At 31.9% G+C, this 21,557-nt stretch overlaps 2 protein-coding genes across 3 annotated transcripts; one reads left to right on the forward strand and one right to left on the reverse strand.

Moving 5' to 3' along the window:
• The first annotated feature begins 255 nt into the window (after positions 1-255).
• On the forward strand, positions 256-15,907 carry LOC126879448 (transmembrane protein 272-like). The gene is made up of 4 exons (XM_050642463.1): positions 256-503; positions 3,535-3,657; positions 3,708-3,812; positions 13,524-15,907. Exons 1-4 carry the CDS (start codon positions 356-358, stop codon positions 13,703-13,705), a joined length of 558 nt encoding a protein of 185 aa, XP_050498420.1. The 5' UTR covers positions 256-355; the 3' UTR covers positions 13,706-15,907.
• A 443-nt stretch (positions 15,908-16,350) lies between these two features.
• LOC126879442 (GPALPP motifs-containing protein 1) lies at positions 16,351-21,232 on the reverse strand. 2 transcript variants are annotated; one of them, XM_050642456.1, is made up of 4 exons: positions 20,997-21,232; positions 19,822-20,581; positions 17,448-17,646; positions 16,351-16,683 (listed from the first exon to the last, which is right to left on the reverse strand). In XM_050642456.1, the coding sequence occupies exons 2-4, from the start codon at positions 20,577-20,579 to the stop codon at positions 16,534-16,536; spliced, it is 1,107 nt and encodes a 368-aa protein (XP_050498413.1). In that variant the 5' UTR covers positions 20,580-20,581; positions 20,997-21,232; the 3' UTR covers positions 16,351-16,533. The 2 variants fall into 2 exon arrangements, with proteins under 2 accessions (XP_050498413.1, XP_050498414.1); XM_050642457.1 differs by lacking the exon at positions 20,997-21,232 and adding an exon at positions 20,637-20,891.
• Positions 21,233-21,557: the final 325 nt, after the last annotated feature.

The raw sequence follows: 21,557 nt of genomic DNA on the forward strand, positions 1-21,557 counted from the left end.
TTTGATTGTATATTTTTTCACCCCCGAGAAGTGGTTGCTTTCACCCTCCAAGTAAAAGCAACCCTGGGCTTAAGTCCAATAATGAAGTAGAGAACAGAATTTCAAGCAAATCCGTCGTGACTAGGAGAATTACCCTCCAAAACGGTCATTTACTGGGCTAAATTCAGATAATTGATCCTTAATATTTGCAACTAATTCTAAGCAACTAAAAATAAATAAAGCGGGAGTCTTGGCATCATTACAAGTAGTTATTTTCGGTGACAAATTGAGCATTGTCTAAAAGCGGCGGCCAGGAACACAAACGTAAATATTATTGAAAATAAAAATGTCCGACGCTTAAACACTTGGGAAAGAGATGACGGAAGACGGTGAACAAACTCCCCCGACGCCTGGTAGTTCTACTTCCGGCAATGACGTCGATGTGGAAAAAGCGGAGAATATAAAAAGTTTGCAAGCCGGCGAAGATAATGAACCTTTGGAAAAAGCGAAAGAAAAGCCCCCACGTAAGTGTTTTTATTTTCGTTCAAGTTGTTTGGTTTGGTTTCACGGGCAACGCACTTATAAGACTGTTATTACGTCATCGTGCTTTTTGTTGATCCAAGTACACAACTTAAAGAAAATGCATGACTTTACTGCGTATATTATTGTGGAATCTATTTCGTAAATAATATGCTTTGTATCACGTGTTGAAAAGCAGACATTTTCAAAACTGCTGCTTATTTTTAGAACGATTCTTTGTTTGTACCTACTGCACGTCAACTTTGTTTTTCTTATTGATATACGACTACTTTCTTCTTAAAGTGCCGTCTCATAATCGGAGGTTGGATATCATCATCACTATTTTTACTCTATCTACTGCTGCTATTCTGAAGATAGAACTGCATTTAAACCAGTCCCTTAAATTCTTCAACCAAGACACTCTCCTTCTTCCTATACTCCTTCCTCGTCTTATCTTTCTCTGTATTATCAGTCTTGGCAGTTCATATCACTGTCCCCTCATTACGTGTCCCAGATATTGTAACTTTCTTATTTTTATTGTGTTTATTATTTCGTATTCTTTGCCCAGTTTTCGGAATACTTCCGTGTTAGTTTTCTTCCGTGTCCATGCTATTGTAAGCATCCTCCTGTAACACCACATTTCAAAGGACTGCATAGCTTATGTGTCCTTGCTTCAATGTCCAGCTTTTAAGTCCATATTGCAGTATCGAAAACACGTAGCATTTCAAAGCTCTTACTCTCAGTTCTAATCTAAGGTCTTTGTGGCAGAGAATTGGTTTCATTTTTACAAATGTTTTCTTGCTATTTCTACCCTGGCTCCTATTTCTGTTGTTTGATCATTATTGTCTGAAATCCTACATTCTATCGGTACATTTCCAAAATGTATGTTTGCTTGTATATTTGTTTTCTTTGTTATTATCATGTATTTGGTCTTTTTTATATTCTTTTTATGGTAAACAGAAGTGTTTACTTCATTCCACGTTGTTTTTTATATTCATTTTTAGTCCATATTTTTCACAGGAACTGTTTGTTTTGTTTAGCAGTAATTGTAGTTGTTCAGCAGAGTCTTATATTGTTAATAAATCTTATTCCTTCACTTTGAGATAGTAATGCTTCTTTAAAAATGGATTCACTCTATACATTGAATATTTTTTTATTTATTTAGCGTATGGCTTAAGTACATCACAGAATATATTTAGATTTATGCATTATACAATGCATCACAAACAGATGTCCAATTTTTTTTATATATTCGATTGCCCCTTCGGTTGCCATTACAAAGTCTATAGGGTCGCCTGTGTATGCTCTGCGTGGACAGTCCTGAACAATGTGTCTGATCGTCTGTCTTGCAGCGCCGCAGTCACAAGAAGGCGAGGGAAGTTTACCCCATCTGTAGAGGGAGTCGGCGCATCTTCCACAATTTGTTCGAATTCGATTAAGGGCTGCCCAAATCTTACGGGGACGTTCAAATTCGCCAGTTTTTTCTATGATGTCCGGTAGACTATGGTAATGCGGATCTTTCTTACTTTCCCAATCTTCTCTCCATCGGGTATTTAAGTCAAAGTTGGATTGCTGCAGCGCTTAAGCAGATTTTCGAGGGGGTAACCTGGATCGGAGACGGTTTCCAAGAATATCTGGGATGTAGTTGTGGACTAGAAGCTGGCGACTGATTTTGTTATATTCTTTAACCAATGCATGTTCGCGGCGTAGGTTGGGTGGTGCTATATTACTAAGGGTAGGTAGCCACATTGTAGGGGTGGGCTTAATTGTGCCTGTTATCATACGCATAGCACGGTTTAGTTGAGTGTCGACCAGATGGGTATGCCTGCTATTTAGCCACACTGGTGCACAGTATTCTGCCACCGGGTATAACAGGCCAAGAGCAGAGGATCTTAAAGTTGCTGTAGACCCCCATGTAGTGCCGCAGAGTTTCTGTATTATATTGTTGCGTGTTTTCAATTTTGCTGCTGTTTTCGTCAGGTGTTCTCTGAATATGAGCGTTCTGTCTAGAGTAACCCCAAGGTATTTCGGATATTTATTGTGTTTCAACAGCTTGTTATTAAAATACACTCGCAATTCTCTGTTTGCTAGCTTGTTGTTGAGATGAAAAGCTGATATAGTCTGTTCGCTAAACTCAGACACAACTGGCTAGTGATTTAAGCAAGTGATTTTGCAAATTTGTTAAAATTGGCAAAATAATAATTACTAAATAGTTAATAATTACTAAATAGTTAATAATTACTAAATAGTTAGTAATTTGGCCAATTTTGGCAAAAAACGAAAAAATTACCTACTAAAATCATTAGCCAGTTGTCTCTGAGTTTAGCGAACCGACTATACTTCAGTTTTTGTATACATTCAATAGTAATGGAGACATAATACACCCCTGCCTAACTCCTCTCCTGATTTCAATTTCTGAACTGGGTTCGCTATCTATTAGAATTTGTGCTCTTTGATTCCAGTAAATGTTTGTTATTATTCTTAGTTTCCTTTATCTTTAGAATTTGGATTAATTTTTCATGGCTTACTTTGTCAAATGCTTTTTCAAAATTACCGTAACAAACATGCACTCATGCACATCCACATTCATATCTATTCATCTGTAAGCAATCACATTAAAAGCAAATAACGCATCTCTGGTTCCTAGTCCGTTTCTGAATCCAAACGGACTATCATCTATTCCTTCTTCCAGTTTTTTTTATTTATACGACCATGTATTATTTTCAAGACTAATTTGACAACATGATTTATTTATGTTATTGTTCTATATTCACTGCAGTATTTAGCGTTTGTATTTTTTGGGATAGCGCAAGAGGTGAAGAGGAACCATATTTCGTAATATATCCTGTTTTCATATTGTCCTGTCTAAGTCTTCATCATTTATTCATTTTAAGCTTTCTACTGGGATTTGGTCTGGACTTACTGCTTTGTCATTTTTGCTGTTTTTTAATGCCATTTTAATTTGCTCTGTACATGTATGTATATACAATAAACGAGTAGGTATATGGATAAAATTGAAGAATGTATTAATTGCAGCTGGAATAAATGCTTCCCTTGTTATGCTGTACGCAGTATTCTTCGCCATGTTCATCACTGGTTGGGTGAACTTAAACAGCTGTCCTCTAAATAGACTGATTCCTATTTACTTGATAGTGGCAGGTAAACTAATACACATATTGAGCCGTTTTAATTACAAACATCCCTTTCAGGTTTTGTCGGTGCCTTAGCGAAATTCCTTAGCAAAACTGACAATAAACATGTGTTCAATATCGCCATGGTTTTGGTGATTTTTGATATTTTTTGGCATGGCCTGGGTAAGTTTTCAAAAATTAATTATGTTCTTATCTTTTACCAATGGGGAACTTGCACATTTTTTTATTACATAATAATGTTCAGTTTTGTTTAAAAATAAGATTTTCAAAATTTTACGCTACAAAAACTCATAATAACTTAGATACACAAATTTAAAATCTTCTGTAATTTAAAATAGTTCATACGGCCCGTGACGTCACATAGTTTTACTAGATTGTTATGTTTATATTTAGGTATATTCTTCTCTAGTTTATTCGTCTCTCCATCTACTTGTGTATTTTGCCAGCTCATCGTCGCGGAATAAGAGAAAAATATTTATATTCTAATGACATTTATCGTATGTCATTGTAATAATAGGTTTGTTCTAGCAGTCAAACTAGTCAGAAACCGTCAGCAAACAGTTGGTCAGTGAGAGAACATAATACCGTCACCAGTGCTATCCCCTCTACTCGCGCTGGTCGACTATTCGTTGATGGTTTCAAACCGTGTGAAACTAATGCTAGAACAAACCTAATATATACCAGTTTGTTGAGATTGGAGTTTGATATAGCTTTTGAAGGAAAGGAGAGAAGGTTTACTATGGAAAATAAAACCACTTTGTAAAAGTAAGTTTTCTATGAATAGTTTCATAGAATAGTTATAATGTCAAATTTAAAATGATATACAATTTTGTTTACTTTGTTGGTTCAGAATGTAAAAACATATAGTCCGATGACGTCACGACACGTTTTGGGCTAGTTGCTTTAATTTGAATTTAGAATCGTCTTTAGGGGCCAAACGGAACACAAAAACAACTTTTTTTTATCTTTGATACATGTTTTAAATTATGTTCTATTGCGATTTATAACATTTTTTTCGAATTTAAAATTTTATGCAAGTTCCCTATTAATAGACAAGCACGACATGATGGAAGTGGAAGTATTCATTTAGTACAGTGCCGGTACGGGGAGATATCGGGAAATTCCCCCACTCCAAACAAGGTCCAAATTAAAAAAAAATCGTTGAAATATAAAAATAGATTAGCTGACATAAAACTTAAATCAAAGACAGTCAAATTGACCCAATAAAACCGCTAGTTAGGAAAAATACGGGACTTAATGCGTATAAGATATTATTTATATCTTTTATGTAGTTTGAGTTTGTTTTTTATGGCTTTTGGTTGGTGTTTCATTTGTTTGGTTGGTGAAAGTTTTTACTGATATGTTTTGTCTAAACGACCATAGGTCTTCTACGGTCTTTCTCTCCGACCCATTTCAGAAACTTGCAACTCAGCGATTTAGACGTTGAACATGGCTCAACTATCCTAATCTTCTGTTATTTTGGCATCTTTTTTGGCACCTAATTGGACTTTTTCTAATAAAGTCATAATAATTAGCGCGTCGAACCTAGTAGTCCCATGGCTTGATTGACTATTTTCCTCCATACATTCTTGTCCATTGCTTTCATCCTCCAATTTGTGTCGTTGGGTCGTTTTAGATCATCTACATCCATTTTCCACCTTGTTCTAGGTTGACTTCTTTTCTGACGTCCTCCAATTGTACTTGACAGTAGAATTTTCGGTAGTCTGCCCACTATCATCCTCTGTATGTGTCCTATCCATCTTAGTCCTTATGTTCTTGTTACCCCTAGTATGCTGGGCTCTCAGATATTCATTTGTCCTTGTGATCCAAACGCAGTCCATTTCGTTAGTACTTTTCGCTCCCATATATGCACAATTTCTTGTTGCTTTTTATTTAATGCCTATAACATAGAGTATACACCATATAATGATGGTGGGTGAACAATATCCCACTTATTTATGACGAGTAGTTTGTATCCCAAATAGGTATGCTATTTAAAAATTTGAAGATATCTTGAGATTCGTAAATAATAAAATATGTAGCGACACGCTTCAATTACTATTTTACTATTTTTTTAATTGCTAATTTTAAATATTAACTTTCCTTTCTAAACGAAATAATATGGGTCATTTAAAATTCACGTGTTTCGCTCCTAATATACAAAACCAGAATGTATAAAATGAATGGCTTTTTCATGGGAAACACAAATTCCATAATAGATTACGGTACCAGATTAGCCACCCTCTTTATGTAACTTCTTAAAAACCGGCGTTATCGAAATGCCTCCCACTTTTTCAGGTAAATATTTTCATACATAAAATGCCTCCCAGGTACAATCGAAATGCCTCCGTTTCGTTAATCATTTAGGCTGATATTTTGTCTATTTAACCCTGTATAATGACACAATGTTGCCAAATCATAATTTAAATAGGTAGTATCTATTTTGATTTTTCTAATTGTTAATGCAGTGTACTTATATAAAATCGTCGGTGATTCTGCAAAACCTCGTATGAGATTTTTTTTCCAGAAGTTAGATTTTTGCCCTGTCTGAAACTCCGTAAAAAAAAAGAATGTGTGTGTACTTTGTACGCACGTAAGAAGTTATACTTCTATTATATGATTTCAACGAAATTAATATACTTTAAACAGTTTATTTATATTTTATTTAAATATTAAACTAATTTTAATACTTACTACTTCTCAAAATTTTTTATTAAAACAATGCCAAAAATTAAAATAATAAAAGGATAAAATACACACAAACAAACACATTGAAAAATGCCACAAATGATTTCTGAACAATGTAGGAAAAATTTTTAACTAAATACGTATTTTCTGAAAAAAAAAATATATAATAAACTTATAATCATAAAATGTATAAAAAAATAAAAGTTTCCATTGGGATTCGAACCCGCTTATCAGCGCAGTTATTTAGTATTGAAATTCATTCACCTTAAACTTTTACCCACGGAGACCATGTGTCATCATGTGCGAAGATCAACTAACTAAACGGATTAAACTTTTGACGGTTCTGAATTTAACCAAATTATTTTGATTTTGAATTGAAATTATTTAGAATTGAAAGAAATATTAGAATACAACAAAACATATAGTAAGAAAACAATATATTAGGTGAATATTGATAGAAATTTTGATGCTAATCAAATTATGTAAATCAAAGCATTACATACTATTTTAGAAGGTTCTTTTTAAATTTTCCAAATACGTAGGTCCTACCTATGAAATTTTTTATTAGGATACTGAAACATTTACAATTATTACGTACCTGTCGCTTTTAAAAACTATTTAAAAAGTAACTACAATATTATAAACTTGCATTTTTCTCTGCCATCACAACAATAAAAACTAATATACACAACATTAATTTGTTTATCCAAAATCTCCATATTGAACAATTATTGACAGATGATTTTAACACCCAATCAGATCCCTTATAACTGTTATGTAGTGTTAAGTTGTAAACTGACCTTTATATTTGTAAACCTGCCTTAACATTAGTGACATGGTGTGAAGTGTGAAGTGAAGATGGCAACGGAGATGGACAGTTGACAGAGAGGTCGAGGGGGCTCTTCAGATATAATCCGTATGTAATAAATGAGTTTGTATTCAATAAATACTAAATAAGAAACTGTCGTCAATTCTATAATTCTAACAATAAGCCCACAAGAAGAACATAACATGGTGTCAGAAGTAAAAAGTTAAGTAAAATATCGAAGAGTCGTTACAATAGTCAAAAGAAAAAGTCGTAACATAACCTAACAACACGTGGCCAGTGTTAAGAAATTTAATAAAAAGCAGTCAAAGAGAAAAAGATTAACCATGGCAGAACAAGATGCAGCAGAGCAGAACCAACCTGTCCTTGTAAAAATAAAAAGTAACATAGTAGGCAATGAAATTCAACCTTTGTCGATGGATGGAAATTTAGCTTTCAACTGGGAACAATGGTGCATGAATTTTAAAATATTTTTGAGGGCTACAGGTTTAGAGGAAGAAAATGATGCGAGAAAGGTAGCTCTATTATTACATTACATTGGTATAGAGGCAAGAAATATTTATAAGTCATTTGAGGTTAACATGGATACAGTAACATTTAAAGAAGTAGTAGAAAAATTTGAAAAATATTGTAACCCGAAGAAGAATTTAACAGTAGAAAGACATTATTTTCTTACTAGAGTACAGAAAGATGGTGAAACCATTGAAGATTTCATGACAAGTTTAAAAAATTTGAGTTTAACATGTGAATTAGGAGATTTGAAAGAAAGTTTGGTATGTGACATGTTCATTATTGGTTTAAATCCTAAACACCACTCAATTAAGCAAAAACTATTGCAAGAAGCAGATCTGAAGACAGAAAAGGTATTACAAATTGCTCAAAATATAATAACAACTCAAATGCAAGTACAGCAGTTAAATAAAAATTCAGAAGCAGTGGTATACAAAGTCGAGAAGAATAAAGATGATCCAGGTCCAAATGATTACCAAAATAACGGTTACAAGAGTCACAATTCAAATCGTCCGAGGTATAGGAATGAAGTCCCAGGTCCAAGTTGGAGAAATGATAATCAACAGTATAACGTAGATGGTACAAACAATCAAAGTCAGGTAACGAGTCAGAACTTTAATTTTAGATCAAGAAATAATTTATATGCAAATCAGGATAGGAATAATGAAAATAACCAAGTGGTAAGAAAGGTTTGTCAAAGATGTGGTGAAAACCATAGAAATAAATGTCCAGCACTAGTAGCTATTTGTTATTTTTGTAATAAACAAGGTCATTATGCAAGATGTTGTTTAACTAAAAGAGTAAATAATATAAATTTAAGAGAAAATACAGAACAACCATCTAATAATGGAAATGATTCATCTTTTGTTATTAAAACAATTAGTCAGAACAGTATTAATCAGAATTGGTCAATTGTAGTCAGAATCAATAAAATAAATGTATTATGTTATTTAGATACAGGTGCACAAGCTAATGTTATGTCAATAAAAATTTTTAATGAGGTTAATGTAGAAAAGTTAGAACTAGTACCTACATGTATAAATTTAAAGTCTTTTTCAAACGATGTGATACCTGTAGCAGGAAAAGTAAATTTGTTATGTGAAATTGAGAATAGGTTAGAAAGTATTGAGTTCATTGTTGTGAATTTGGAGTGTCAAACAATTTTGGGTCTAGATACTTGTCAAAAGTTAAAATTAATTAAAAGAGTTAGTCTAGTAAGTCATGAGTCTATCATAGAGAAAAATAAAGAAGTTTTTACTGGTCTAGGTTGTCTACCTAATATATGTCACTTAGAAGTTGATAAAAATATTAAACCTATAATAGAACCGCCAAGAAGAATACCTTTTTCTTTACATGATAAATTAAAAGAAGAATTAAACAGAATGTTGTCTACGAGGGTTATAGAAAAAGTCAATGAAGCGAGTGAATGGGTAAATTCAATAGTCTTAGTCGAAAAAAATAATAAAAGTTTGAGAGTTTGTCTGGATCCTCGTAATTTAAACAAGGCTTTAAAAAGATGTCATTATCCCATACCAACATTTAATGAGATTAGGTCAAAATTAGCAAAAGCAAAATATTTTTCAACGTTAGATGCACAATCAGGGTTTTGGATGATACAATTAGATTTAGAGAGTTCTAAGCTATGCACATTTAATACACCCTTTGGAAGGTTTAGATTTACAAGATTACCTTATGGTATAAGCTGCGCTCCTGAGATTTTTCATAAAGTAATGAATGAAATAGTCGGAGACATACAAGGAGTCTGTTTGTATATAGATGATATTCTAATTTATAGTGAAACTTTGGAAGGTCACAATAAAATACTAGAACTAGTACTAGAGAGGGCAAAACAATTCAATTTAAGATTCAATATGGATAAATGTAAATTTCTATTGTCAGATATTAAATATTTGGGTCACATTTTTAATGCAGAAGGCATATATCCAGATTCTAGTAAGGTGAGTGCAATTTGTCAAATGGCTATTCCTAACTGTGTAGCTGATATTAGAAGATTTTTGGGAATGATTAATTATTTAGGTGAGTACATAGATAATTTAGCAGAGCGTACAAAGAATTTAAGGTTGTTATTGAAAAAAAATATTAGTTTTCATTGGACAGAAGAGCATGGAAGAGAATTTGAGTCGCTTAAAGAAACTATTAGTCAAACGCCTGTACTAGCATATTTTGATAACAATCTACCTTTAACATTATCAGTTGATAGTTCAAAGTTTGCAGTTGGTGCAGTAATTTTACAAAACAAAAAACCTATAGCATATGCATCTAAATCTTTGTCACAGTCTCAGTCAAATTACGCACAAATAGAGAAAGAGTTGTATGCAATCCAGTTCGGATGTACTAGATTTAAACAATATATATATGGTAGAAAAGTACAAGTTGAAACAGATCACAAACCATTAGTCAGTCTTTTTAAGAAACCATTATCTGAGGTTCCAGCACGTTTGCAAAGGATGATGCTAAACTTACAGCTTTATGATTTGGAAGTTAGTTATACTCCAGGAAAATTTCTTTTCATCGCAGATACATTAAGTAGGGCACCAGTAGAAGGTCCAGATAATACTGATAGTGGAGATGAAGAGTTACGTATACATGGAAGTCTATTAGTTAACAATTTAGCTGTGTCTTCAAAGAAATTAATGGAAATACAGGCAGCAACCAAAACTGATGGAGTTTTACAATCATTAATAACATATTATAATGAAGGTTGGCCAAGTTCTAAAAATAAACTGGAAACAGAAATTAAACCATATTACAATTTTAGTCATGAAATACATGTTGTAGATGGTCTAGTCTTCAAAGGAAACCAAATAGTAATTCCTGAGTCATTGCGTCAAGTCATATTAGAAATAATTCATGAAGGTCATTTAGGATATGAAAAATGTGTTCGACAAGCACGTACAGTAGTTTTTTGGCCAGGCATGACAATGGATATAAAGAATAAAGTTGAACAGTGTCCAGCATGTATTAAATATCATAAATCAAATAGTCCAGAACAACTATTACTACATGAAATACCAACTTTGCCTTGGCAGAAAATTGGTGTCGATTTTTTTTATTATAGTAAAGTCACATATATATTATTAGTAGACTACTATTCCAAATACTTTGAAATAGCACCTTTAAATAATACTTCAGCAAAAGAGGTAATTAGTACAATGAAGTCTATATTTGCGAGACATGGAATACCATTGATCTTAATGTCTGATAATGGTCCTCCATTCTCATCAAAAGAATTTCAGTCATTTTTAGCAGATTGGGATATTTCTTATCAAAGTTCTAGTCCTTATTATCCAAAAAGTAATGGTTTGGTAGAAAGAACAGTTCAGACTGTAAAGAATATTTTTAACAAGTGTATAGAGTCAGGCTCTGATCCTTATCAGGGAATATTGCAATACAGAAATACGACATTAGAATGTGGTTATTCTCCAGCTCAGTTATTAATGTCACGTAATTTAAGAATGAAATTACCAGTTAGTGAAAATATACTCATACCAAAAACAATAGATAGAGATGAATATAGCAAATTCATGAAGGAAAAAGAAAGGAAAGTAAAAGAATATCACGATCGGTCAGCAAGAAATCTACCAAATCTGTTTGTTGGGGAAAATGTATTTTATAAAAAGGTTCCATCATCACCGTGGTTACCTGCTACTGTGATAGAAATAGGTCCTTTTCCAAGATCATATGTCGTCAGAACACCTGAAGGTGTACATTATCGTAGGAACAGACAACACATATTAAAGCCTGCCAGTACAATTAGTAGACATGATAGTGAAGTGTTAGTTAAGCATGAAAATAGTACAGCAGCTAGTTCCACTTTGCATGAGATTCCAAATATGAACAACAATACAACAATTTCAACTCAAAGTTATAACAATTCGAATGTTAACGTAGATAGGACACACAGACAAAATGTAAATAATCAATTTTGTACCAGGAGTGGTCGAATAGTAAATAGACCAAAAAGGTTTTCATTTTCAGAATAGTAATGTGGCAATGTAATATTGCAAGTATATTTAATTTGAATGGATAGTTTAGTTTTTTTGTTAAAAAAAAAAGGGGCATGTTATGTAGTGTTAAGTTGTAAACTGACCTTTATATTTGTAAACCTGCCTTAACATTAGTGACATGGTGTGAAGTGTGAAGTGAAGATGGCAACGGAGATGGACAGTTGACAGAGAGGTCGAGGGGGCTCTTCAGATATAATCCGTATGTAATAAATGAGTTTGTATTCAATAAATACTAAATAAGAAACTGTCGTCAATTCTATAATTCTAACAATAAGCCCACAAGAAGAACATAACAATAACGTTTATACCATACTGTCTGTGTACGCATGCGCGCAGAATTATGAAATTTTACTCTCAATCGCGCCTAAAGAAGTATAACTTCAAAAATACACATGTTAACGTAATGAAAATGTCATTTCGTAACTATGTTAACGTAATTAGGTTTCTTGGCATTTTCATTACGTTAACATTTGTATTTTTTAACGGAATATACGAGGTTTTTGCAGAATCACCGACGAAATTTGTTTCACATAAATATTTAACAGTACGACATATTTCTTTTTAGAAAAGAAAGTTGATACCCGACAATCTAATATCCACCTTTTCTGGGTAATTCCAATTCCGATTCTAATCTCTTCTTAATGATTCCATAAATAGGTACTTTTACCTTAATCTTTTTGTTTGTTTATATTCTCTGAATACGAGTTTATATTCTCTGAGTTTACATGTCTGAAAATTCAACATTTCCTCTACATCTTTGGGCCGAGCACTTTTTATCTTTACAAAGAACCACAAACCCATGTGAAAGTTTTCATTGCAAGTATGATTCTTCTTTCTACTGCCCTCATCCTAACATTAATAATTTTATTGATATAATTTTACAATTTCAAATAAATATCTACATTAAAATGAATTCTGTTTCGACACCAAAAAAAATTGTTGCGGAAATTAGAGCAAAAATAAATTTTTAAATGAAAATATTTTAGAATTAAGAGAATGTAAAATAAATAGATTAGAATTTGTCAAAGTAGTATCATATAAATTTAGGAAAAATATTTTGTAATTTTCAAATAAATTTTTTGTGATGTTACTTTTAATAAATCTATAAAATACTTATTATGTTTTTGTATTTTTTGTTAATTTATTAGTAACAAAAAATAATGGTTATTATAAAATATATTATAATGGATATAAAACTAATTGTATATGTATAAGTTAGTTGAAATTTATAAATACCGCCTATGGTGAATAATGTTTAATACATAAAGGTTGAAAATAAAATAAACTAAATAACGAAATACCAATTTTGCCAAAAATTTACAAAGGGACGAAGATGTGGCAACGTCTCACCTTCACATAAAGATTAGAAGCATGTAATTTATTTCAAGCTTGGGAGGCAATTCATATGTGACCATTTTAGCGACAGGTAAGAAACCCTTTTTCGGGAGGCATTTCATATGCGGCCTTAAAAACCACAGAAATGTTTTCAGTTTTTAAACGCCAGATTTAATAAATTGTCGCCTGTATGGCCATATGGTAGAACCACATAATGACAGATTAGTGTTTGTGGTCTAGTTCAGTCGATACACAGCCTCCAGACGGTTCACACAACCCAGCAGGCGTCGCGTCGGTCGGTGTCATAAACCCTCGCTGGGCGAAAGAATAACAAACCCTTACGAGATATAAACAAAGCACGCCTTTTTTGACCAAAAATAAATAAATATATTATTGACAGTTGTTTGCGTTTTATTAATATTATTTTATTTATGTGTTTCCGTGAACACCACGGAACAAATATAATAAACTTTTTCTGTATTTTAGGTACATATGTGGTGTACACAGAATATCAACCTAACTACGACATAAATTCAAAAAATTATTGTAATAGAACTGCGTATTTACTTTGTTTTTGGATATTAACATTTCAGTATACATTATTAGGTATATTTATAATGTTATCTGCATGTTATTTATTAATGAGAGGTGATTTTAAGAAGTGTTAAAAACGTAAATATTCTTATATGTATATGTTACGGTTGATGTGATAAATCCGTTCTGTATTAATAATTACCGGTAAATATTAATAGTAACCGTAGCAGCTGGTAAATGTGATTAATAATGCCTTTATAATCAGATTTACCGGCTATTATTAATACTTTCCTAACAATTCTGGTTAATGTAATAAAAACGCATTTTGGGCTTCACTATTGCTTATTTATGAAATTTGATAATAAAGTTAGCTATGCCTGGTTGCAACAACTGATCTTAAGCTTAAGCCGTGCCTTAAAGCTCAGCTTACGAAACATACGCGTTGCACCATTGACTCTCTTAGATCAATTTTAAGCTTGCCACAATGGATTGTCACGAGGATTGCATAGATAACGAAAATTATGATGCAACGTAAGTGAGACTTAAAGCGGCCATATCTGTAAACTGAGCTGGGCCAAGCTGGAGCTTAAGTTTTGTTGGTGCAACCAGGCATTCAACACTTAAACAGAATTTATCAATAACAAAACTCGACTATTTAAATTTACAATCAAGATGCAGTAGAAATAAACAAACCAAGACACGTTAAATGCTACTAGGAGCACTCCTGAATCATAATTTACAATGTATAAACTTATGATTCGGAAGTGATCCTAGTAGCATTTAACATGTCTTGGTTTGTTTATTTCTACTGAATCTTGATTGTAAATTTAGATAGACACCTTATAAGTAAAAAAAACTCATACACACGCATTAGGCTTTAAGTTACTAGACTATAATTACTTGTTTTTATAGAAAAGGCTCTTGTGGCACTTAGAATTACAAAGAACGCATAATTTTTTGCGTTTGCAGCGTATTTAATTGCATTCGCCACTACAATTGCAGTGGCGGAATCCTTGACTGCCTATATTCGAATCTTTGCGAACGCATTCAATGAGACTTATGTGAGTATCAGGCGCTTCATTGACTGAAATAAGTGTTATAGCTTTTTATCTATAACAGAAATAATAATGTCAATAATGTTTAGGCTATCGGCCTTAGCTCTATCAACTTCTGGAATTTGCACTCTAACACTTTGACCTACTTTTTCAACAGGGAATCTATCATTGGAATGCTTCAACATTCTGTCAGATTCTTTTACAAATAACTGTTTAGCAAGATCCCGAGTCTCCTGAATTTTCTTTTGAAGTTTTGTCGATTGCAGTGCCATCTTCTTCGTGTCTCTCATATGCTTTAACTCCAATACTGGCATTGTCTTCCTCATTTACAGCAATTATCGCACACGCATTATGTTCCATTGGGCTCTTAGTGTTACCTGTTTCTTCAGTATTTGCTAACTGTGAATCCTCGGTCTTCGGTTGTACTGTCGAGTTGCATATCACCACGATGCTTTGCTCCATCGTCAGCGTGATTATAATGATCTGCTATTATCGCTTCTAAATCTTGTTCTGATTTCGGATAAAGTACCAGGAGGTAAGGATGGTTTTAATCTTGCTTTATCGTTATGTATTTAATACATTAAATAGTGTATTACAGTGGCCGACTACAGCTTGACTAACACTGTGATATGCGTATGCGCCGTATTTAGCTTTGGTATGTCGCAGTGACTAATAAACCTCCCTACACTCCACAAGCTTCTACGCACTTAACGGTATTAAAATTTAACACATTTACCGTTCTAATCCGGGAATTATTAATAATTACCGGTCGATGTGATTAATTCTGGCATATTTATTACTTTTACCTAGCTATTTGGTTTGTATTAATAATAACCGGCAATTATTAATAATTTCCAATTAATTATACTTACCGTAACATATACATAAGCTTATTTGAAGTAAGTAAGATACGGAAAGAGATGGAACGTTGTCTTTAGAAACAACTACGATACAATAAATTAAACAATTACTTATTATAGAAATATTTTCAGTTTTGTTAGCATTTAATAACTTTAGTGCAAAATTTAGAGTCCATATAGTATAGCTAGACTGGTATATGGTTCTCTCTCATATGTGCTAGACAATTAAATGTATAACTTACCTTATTTAACTTATTATATTTGCATACAATTTGTCTCAAGAAAAGCATGAAATGTTCATATTCAAATTTGAAAATAAATAATTTGGTTTTAGAATTATTAAGTGTTTAGGTAAGTGAAATATATTTAATATTGTATATAAGAAATATTTTTGTAACCAAATAAAGGCGATTTTTATGTATTGTGTAGATAACTGTTTTTAACCAAATATTATTTTGCTCTTAAGAACATCGGAACAACTCCAGTCAATTCATTTTGAATTTGATGATTTTATTCTTTAGAATATCATTTCCGCATTCAACTCGAAAATATAGCCGGTCTGTAGAAACAGAACCCATGTCGATTTTTTCCACGAGGTGAAAGATGCCGTACGGCACACTACCCTGATTTGCACCAAGTGATTTCTTTTTGCTCTCGTCCATCAAAAGTATTTTTTATAATAATCCTTTCTATACACAACAAAGAAACGATTGATGACTGGAAAAATTAGCTCTACATTTTAAATTGGTTAATAGTATGTGTTGTAGATGCACCTCCCTGAAAATATTCCTAGCGGCGCTCATGGTAAGATTAGTATAATTTACAATTATACTGCTACAAGAGAATTGGTAGTATACAATCCCAAAACTGTATTTACATTTATTTAGTGAACAAAATTTAATAAAACATACATGTTAGTACAAGATGTGTTTTTCCTGCTGTTTCAAAATAAAATATTATGTTTATTTCAATTTTTTATCTATCAACATGCAAGATAAAACTGTTTTTCGACTGCATTCTTGGAATGTCCTGTGGAAAAACTTGTGTTTATAAAAACTTGGACTGTCCTGCTGAAAATCGAGTATCTAAAAGTTGGGCTTTTTTCAGTACTGCCTTTTTTGCTGCCTCATCGAAACGATTAACCTGAAGATCTACCTCACGACTAAAGGGGCGCCTTTCAGCTGGTCCTGAGTCATCCTAAAAAAAATAAATGGCACGAATTATTACTAACAAAAGAAATAGTTTAAGTCCACTAATTTTTATAATAATAATTAACAGGATATTAAAGAACACCAAAAGAAGAAAAAAATTACAGACAATTTTTGAAGCTAGAATAATAGAAGCAAAGGGAACAAAAAAAGAAAAAGGGCAGACTGGACAATGAGAGCAAACTGGAAAAACTGGAAGAAATTGATAAATATTATAAGAAACAATAAAAAAGAGAATGTGTGTGTACTTTGTACGCACGTAAGAAGTTATACATCTATTATATAATTTCAACGAAATAAATATACTTAACTGTTTATATTTGCATTTTATTTAAATATTATACTAACTTTCTTACCTAACACTTTCAAAAAATTTTTATTAAAACTACCAAAAATTAAAAAAATACGTGAATCATCCGGGATTTGAACCCGCGACCTCTCGATCTCTAGTCCAATGCTCTACCTCTTATATGTTTCCTCTCCAGAGTTCGGAGCCGTTTTTTAATTGTGAACAATTCATTGCAACTAAGTACATACTGTCTGTGTGCGCATGCACGCAGTATTATGAAATTTTACTCTCAATCGCGTCTAAAGAAGTATAACTTCAAAAATATAGGAATGTAGTAATTCAACCTTTGGAGCTTGTAATTGTAGGTAGAAATAGACATCAATATCTACGAATATATCATAATATTCATACTGGTAGATATATAGAAAAACGTAAATTTTAATAAAAAGCTACTATTTTGTTACCTTGTCCTTTTTCATTTTTTTCATATGCATATCCACTAAACTTTCTTTGGACCTTTTACTCTTTTTTACTATTGCTTCTTGCTCTTTATCCCTTCTTTTCATCTCTTTTATTTCAGCCTCTTTTTGTAAATCCACTTCTTTTGTTTCTTTTTTTGCTTTCTTCTTCGATCGATCTTCAGGAGTATCCGTCCATGATGACCTAAAACAATATACACGAAAAATAATATATTATAAATATATTAATAGACAATTTTATGTACAGGGTTATTCACTATATTTTGACCCCCTGTATAAAGTTCTTTATTTACAGAATTAGAAAAAAATATTAAATGCAAAAGTTATTCGATTTTTAAATTATGATTTTTTGACATATATATCATACTAGTGACGTCATCCATCTGGGCGTGATGACGTAATCGGCTATTTTTTTAAATGAGAATAGGGGTCGTATACAGGGTGTCAAAAAAAATTTTAATTAAATTAATTGACACAAAAAGAAGAATGTATGTAATTTATTTATTTCAAAATATCTTGTACTGCTGTTAGAAAACAGAAATAAAAGTTTATTGCACAAATAAACATTGCTTTTTGCTTAAATTCAATGTTTAAACTGCCAAGAGGCAGATGGGTGGCAGCTTGAACATTGAATTTAAGTGAAAAGTAATGTTTATTTGTTCAATTAACATTTATTACTGTTTGCTAACAGCAGTAGAAGATATTTTGAAATAAATAAATAACATACATTCTTCTTTTTGTGTCAATTAATTTAATTTAAAAAAATTTTTTGACACGCTGTATAAATAATTATCTTAATGTTTATATTACTGAATAGAGAATTGAATAACCTTTCAAATGAGCTAGCACACGACCCCTATTCTCATTTAAAAAAATAGTTGATTACGTCATCACTCTCAGATGGATGACGTCACTAGTATGATATATATGTCAAAAAATCATAATTTAAAAATCGAATAACTTTTGTATTTAACATTTTTTTCTAATTCTGTAAATGAATGTACAATTTCCTGAAAATTTAAATGATATTTGATTTATTAGGTTTTGTCAGGTAATAATTATACTTTATTACTTTGTTATGAGCACCAATTCGACCCTTCCCCAAAACATTCACAGGTATAAAGCACTTTTTCATTTGTCTAAAAATTTCTATTGCCCATCTACTTCATTGCGTGTTAATCAATTTTTCGATATAGTTAATTTAGATTTCACCTACATGTTTGCAAGTGAATTATGACATCGTTAAATCTGAAGAGAAAGGATTTTACTGTAAAAGAAACAGTTAATGTAATAGGGAACTTATACATTTTTTTATTACATAATAATGTTCAGTTTTGTATAAAAATGAGATTTCCAAAATTTTACGGTTCAAAAACTCATAATAACTTAGAAGTACAGATTTAAAGTCTTGTGTATTTTAAAATAGTTCATACGACCCGTGACGTCACACATATGGTTCCGTTTATGGTTATAATTAGGTATATACTTCTTCTTCTTCTTTAGTTTATTGGCCTCCACCTACTTGGGTATACCTCGTCACGGAATAAAGGAAAAATATTTATATTCTATTAACATTTATCGTATGTCATTGTAATAATATATACCAGTTTGTTGACATTGGAGTTTGATATAGTTATTGAAGGAAAGGAAAGAAGGTTTACTATGGAAAATAAAACCATTTTGTAAAAGTACAAGTTTTCTATGAATAGTTCAAACGATCAAAAACACTTCTAACATCACATAACTGTATTTTCTACTGACGTTTATAACGTCTAATTTAAAATTCTGTTTACTTTGTTGGAAGAATGTAAACATATAACCGGATGATGTCACGACGCTTTTGGCCTGACTGGAATAATTTGAATTTTTAATCGTCTTTAGGGGCCAAACGAAAGCCAAACAAAACTTTTTATCTTTGATACATGTTTTAAATTATAACATTTAATTATAACATTATAACATTATAACTGTTGTGATTTATAACATTTTTTTCGAATTTAAAATTTTATGCAAGTTCCCTATTGAATACACAAAACAATCCAAGTGCAAAAACGTTGAAATTTCACAAGCTCAGATGAGCAAACTTTTAAAAAATCAAGACAGTTTTATTAACAATTGACGAACTAATTAAACATTAACCCAAAAATGAAAAACCAGTTGGAAAGATTTAGGGGTTGAACAATTAGCTGAGTGGTTTACTGAGAAGAGGGCCCAAAATGTTCCTATCAGCGGTCTAGTTTTAAAAGAAAAAGTTGTAGAAATAGCCAAAAATTTAGGTAATGAGAACTTCAAAGAGACAAATGGATGGTTCTGCAGATGGAAAAATAGTTCACACGTTTTATTCAAAAAAATTATTTACCTGTCAGACATATCTGGTGCTTCCTTAGCTCTAAATTGCCGAGGTCCTAAGCCAAAATGCGTAGCTTTAGCAGCAGGTAGCTCCAACATCCATTCCTCTCTTGTAGGTTCTTTTTCACCCTTGGGATTTAACATATCAATTTTCATTTGTAAGGCTCTTTCTTCCAACTCAATGTGAGCCTTGGAACCACTGAAACCAACTGGAACAGGACCATACACATCTTCTTCTTCTGATTGTAACTCAGCTACTTGTGCTAGTTGTTGTCTTAAATGATCAGGTAAAGATGGACCAAAACATTTTGATTCTGGTGTTTCTTTTGGTAGATTTTTACTTTGGAGATGGGGAGGTAGTGCAGGACCAATTGATGTATTATTTTGCAAAGGTTTCTGTAAGTGAGGAGGTAAACTTGGTCCCAAAGTCTGAGGTGGACTTACACTTTCTTGGCTCTTCATCAAATGAGGAGGTAGAGCAGGTCCTATAACTTTGGATTCTTCAATATCTAATTCCTTAGTTTTTTGTAAATGAGGAGGTAGCATTGGTCCTACAACTTCTGCTATCTTCTCCTGTGGCTTGGGAGGTAAAGCAGGTCCTATTGAGATGTTTTTATGTAAATCTAAAGGTAATGATGGTCCAAAGGATTGGTTCTCCTCAACGATGCTATCATATTTTTTTACATCTTGATTGCTTCGAACTGAGTTCGTCTTATATCTAATACCTTCATCAGAATTTACCGAATCTGAATCTGATGTATTATCCATATCTGTAAAAAGGTACAAACGTAAGCAAAATACAAAAACAATAAAATTATTAAATACATAAGTAAGTAGTGATAGTGGGATACAAAGTTATGTCCAAAATACTTTGACTACTATATTCGGATGGATTCGTCTTTTCTTCTTTGTATTAGATTCATGCCAATAAGATGGATTATTCACACAAAAAATTATATCAATAATATTTTCAGATTGATTTTGAAAATTATGTTTTTTTTTTAATTCCTGATCCATAAGCAAAACAAACCCTATTCTGCGAAATTATTGAAAAAATTCGCTTGTATTAGAGACACTATCATTACTTTCGTTGTCATTGTTATTATGTCTTTTATTTGATAATTTAAAAATATTCTTTTAAAAAATAAATATTTTTAAAATTTTAAAATAACCTAAAAAACTTACCTGTCAAATGGTGTTAGAAGAACTGTGCCCCAAATAATTAAAAACATTTACTATGAAAGTGAAATATTGATTATTATAATATCATATATACAATTTTGTACATATATTCTACATATTATCATGTAAACATTTTGTTTTTATTATTTAATTTCGTGTATTTTAAATTTTGAGAAAACGTTCAAGAATTTTTGGGAAGGGGAACTCCGTCCGAACTAGTCCAAGCATTAATAATTGCCTAACCATAGATTAATAATATAGTATTACCGGATAGATAGGCAACTCACTGTAAAAATTTGGTTCCTTTCGCCACTTGCGACCGTAGTGTTAACTAATCACCATTTGGCGGGAAATTTAAATGGACAAGCATTAATTTCATCCGTTCAGCGCCTCTTGCGGGCCCTTTCGTTACTAATTAAAATATCTTCTTATAATCTCACCTATATTATTAAAATAAAATACCAGAACTTACTAAGATTGTTAAAGTATTTTATTTAAATAATATCTAAGTAATATTCATAAATTATTCGGAATTCCCAAGTTACAAAAATATGTTAGTTTTGC

Source organism: Diabrotica virgifera, chromosome 2 (genome assembly GCF_917563875.1).
Source record: "Diabrotica virgifera virgifera chromosome 2, PGI_DIABVI_V3a".
Taxonomy (NCBI): domain Eukaryota; kingdom Metazoa; phylum Arthropoda; class Insecta; order Coleoptera; family Chrysomelidae; genus Diabrotica; species Diabrotica virgifera.

Coding starts and splice junctions, on each gene's coding strand:
- LOC126879448 (XM_050642463.1), top strand. CDS start 356: ATGACGGAAGACGGTGAACAAACTCCCCCGACGCCTGGTAGTTCTACT. Junction 504..3,534: donor AGCGAAAGAAAAGCCCCCAC/GTAAGTGTTTTT, acceptor TATTAATTGCAG/CTGGAATAAATGCTTCCCTT. Junction 3,813..13,523: donor TATTTTTTGGCATGGCCTGG/GTAAGTTTTCAA, acceptor TCTGTATTTTAG/GTACATATGTGGTGTACACA.
- LOC126879442 (XM_050642456.1), bottom strand. CDS start 20,579: ATGGATAATACATCAGATTCAGATTCGGTAAATTCTGATGAAGGTATT. Junction 17,647..19,821: donor GCACCAGATATGTCTGACAG/GTAAATAATTTT, acceptor ATATTGTTTTAG/GTCATCATGGACGGATACTC. Junction 16,684..17,447: donor AAAAAATGAAAAAGGACAAG/GTAACAAAATAG, acceptor TATTTTTTTTAG/GATGACTCAGGACCAGCTGA.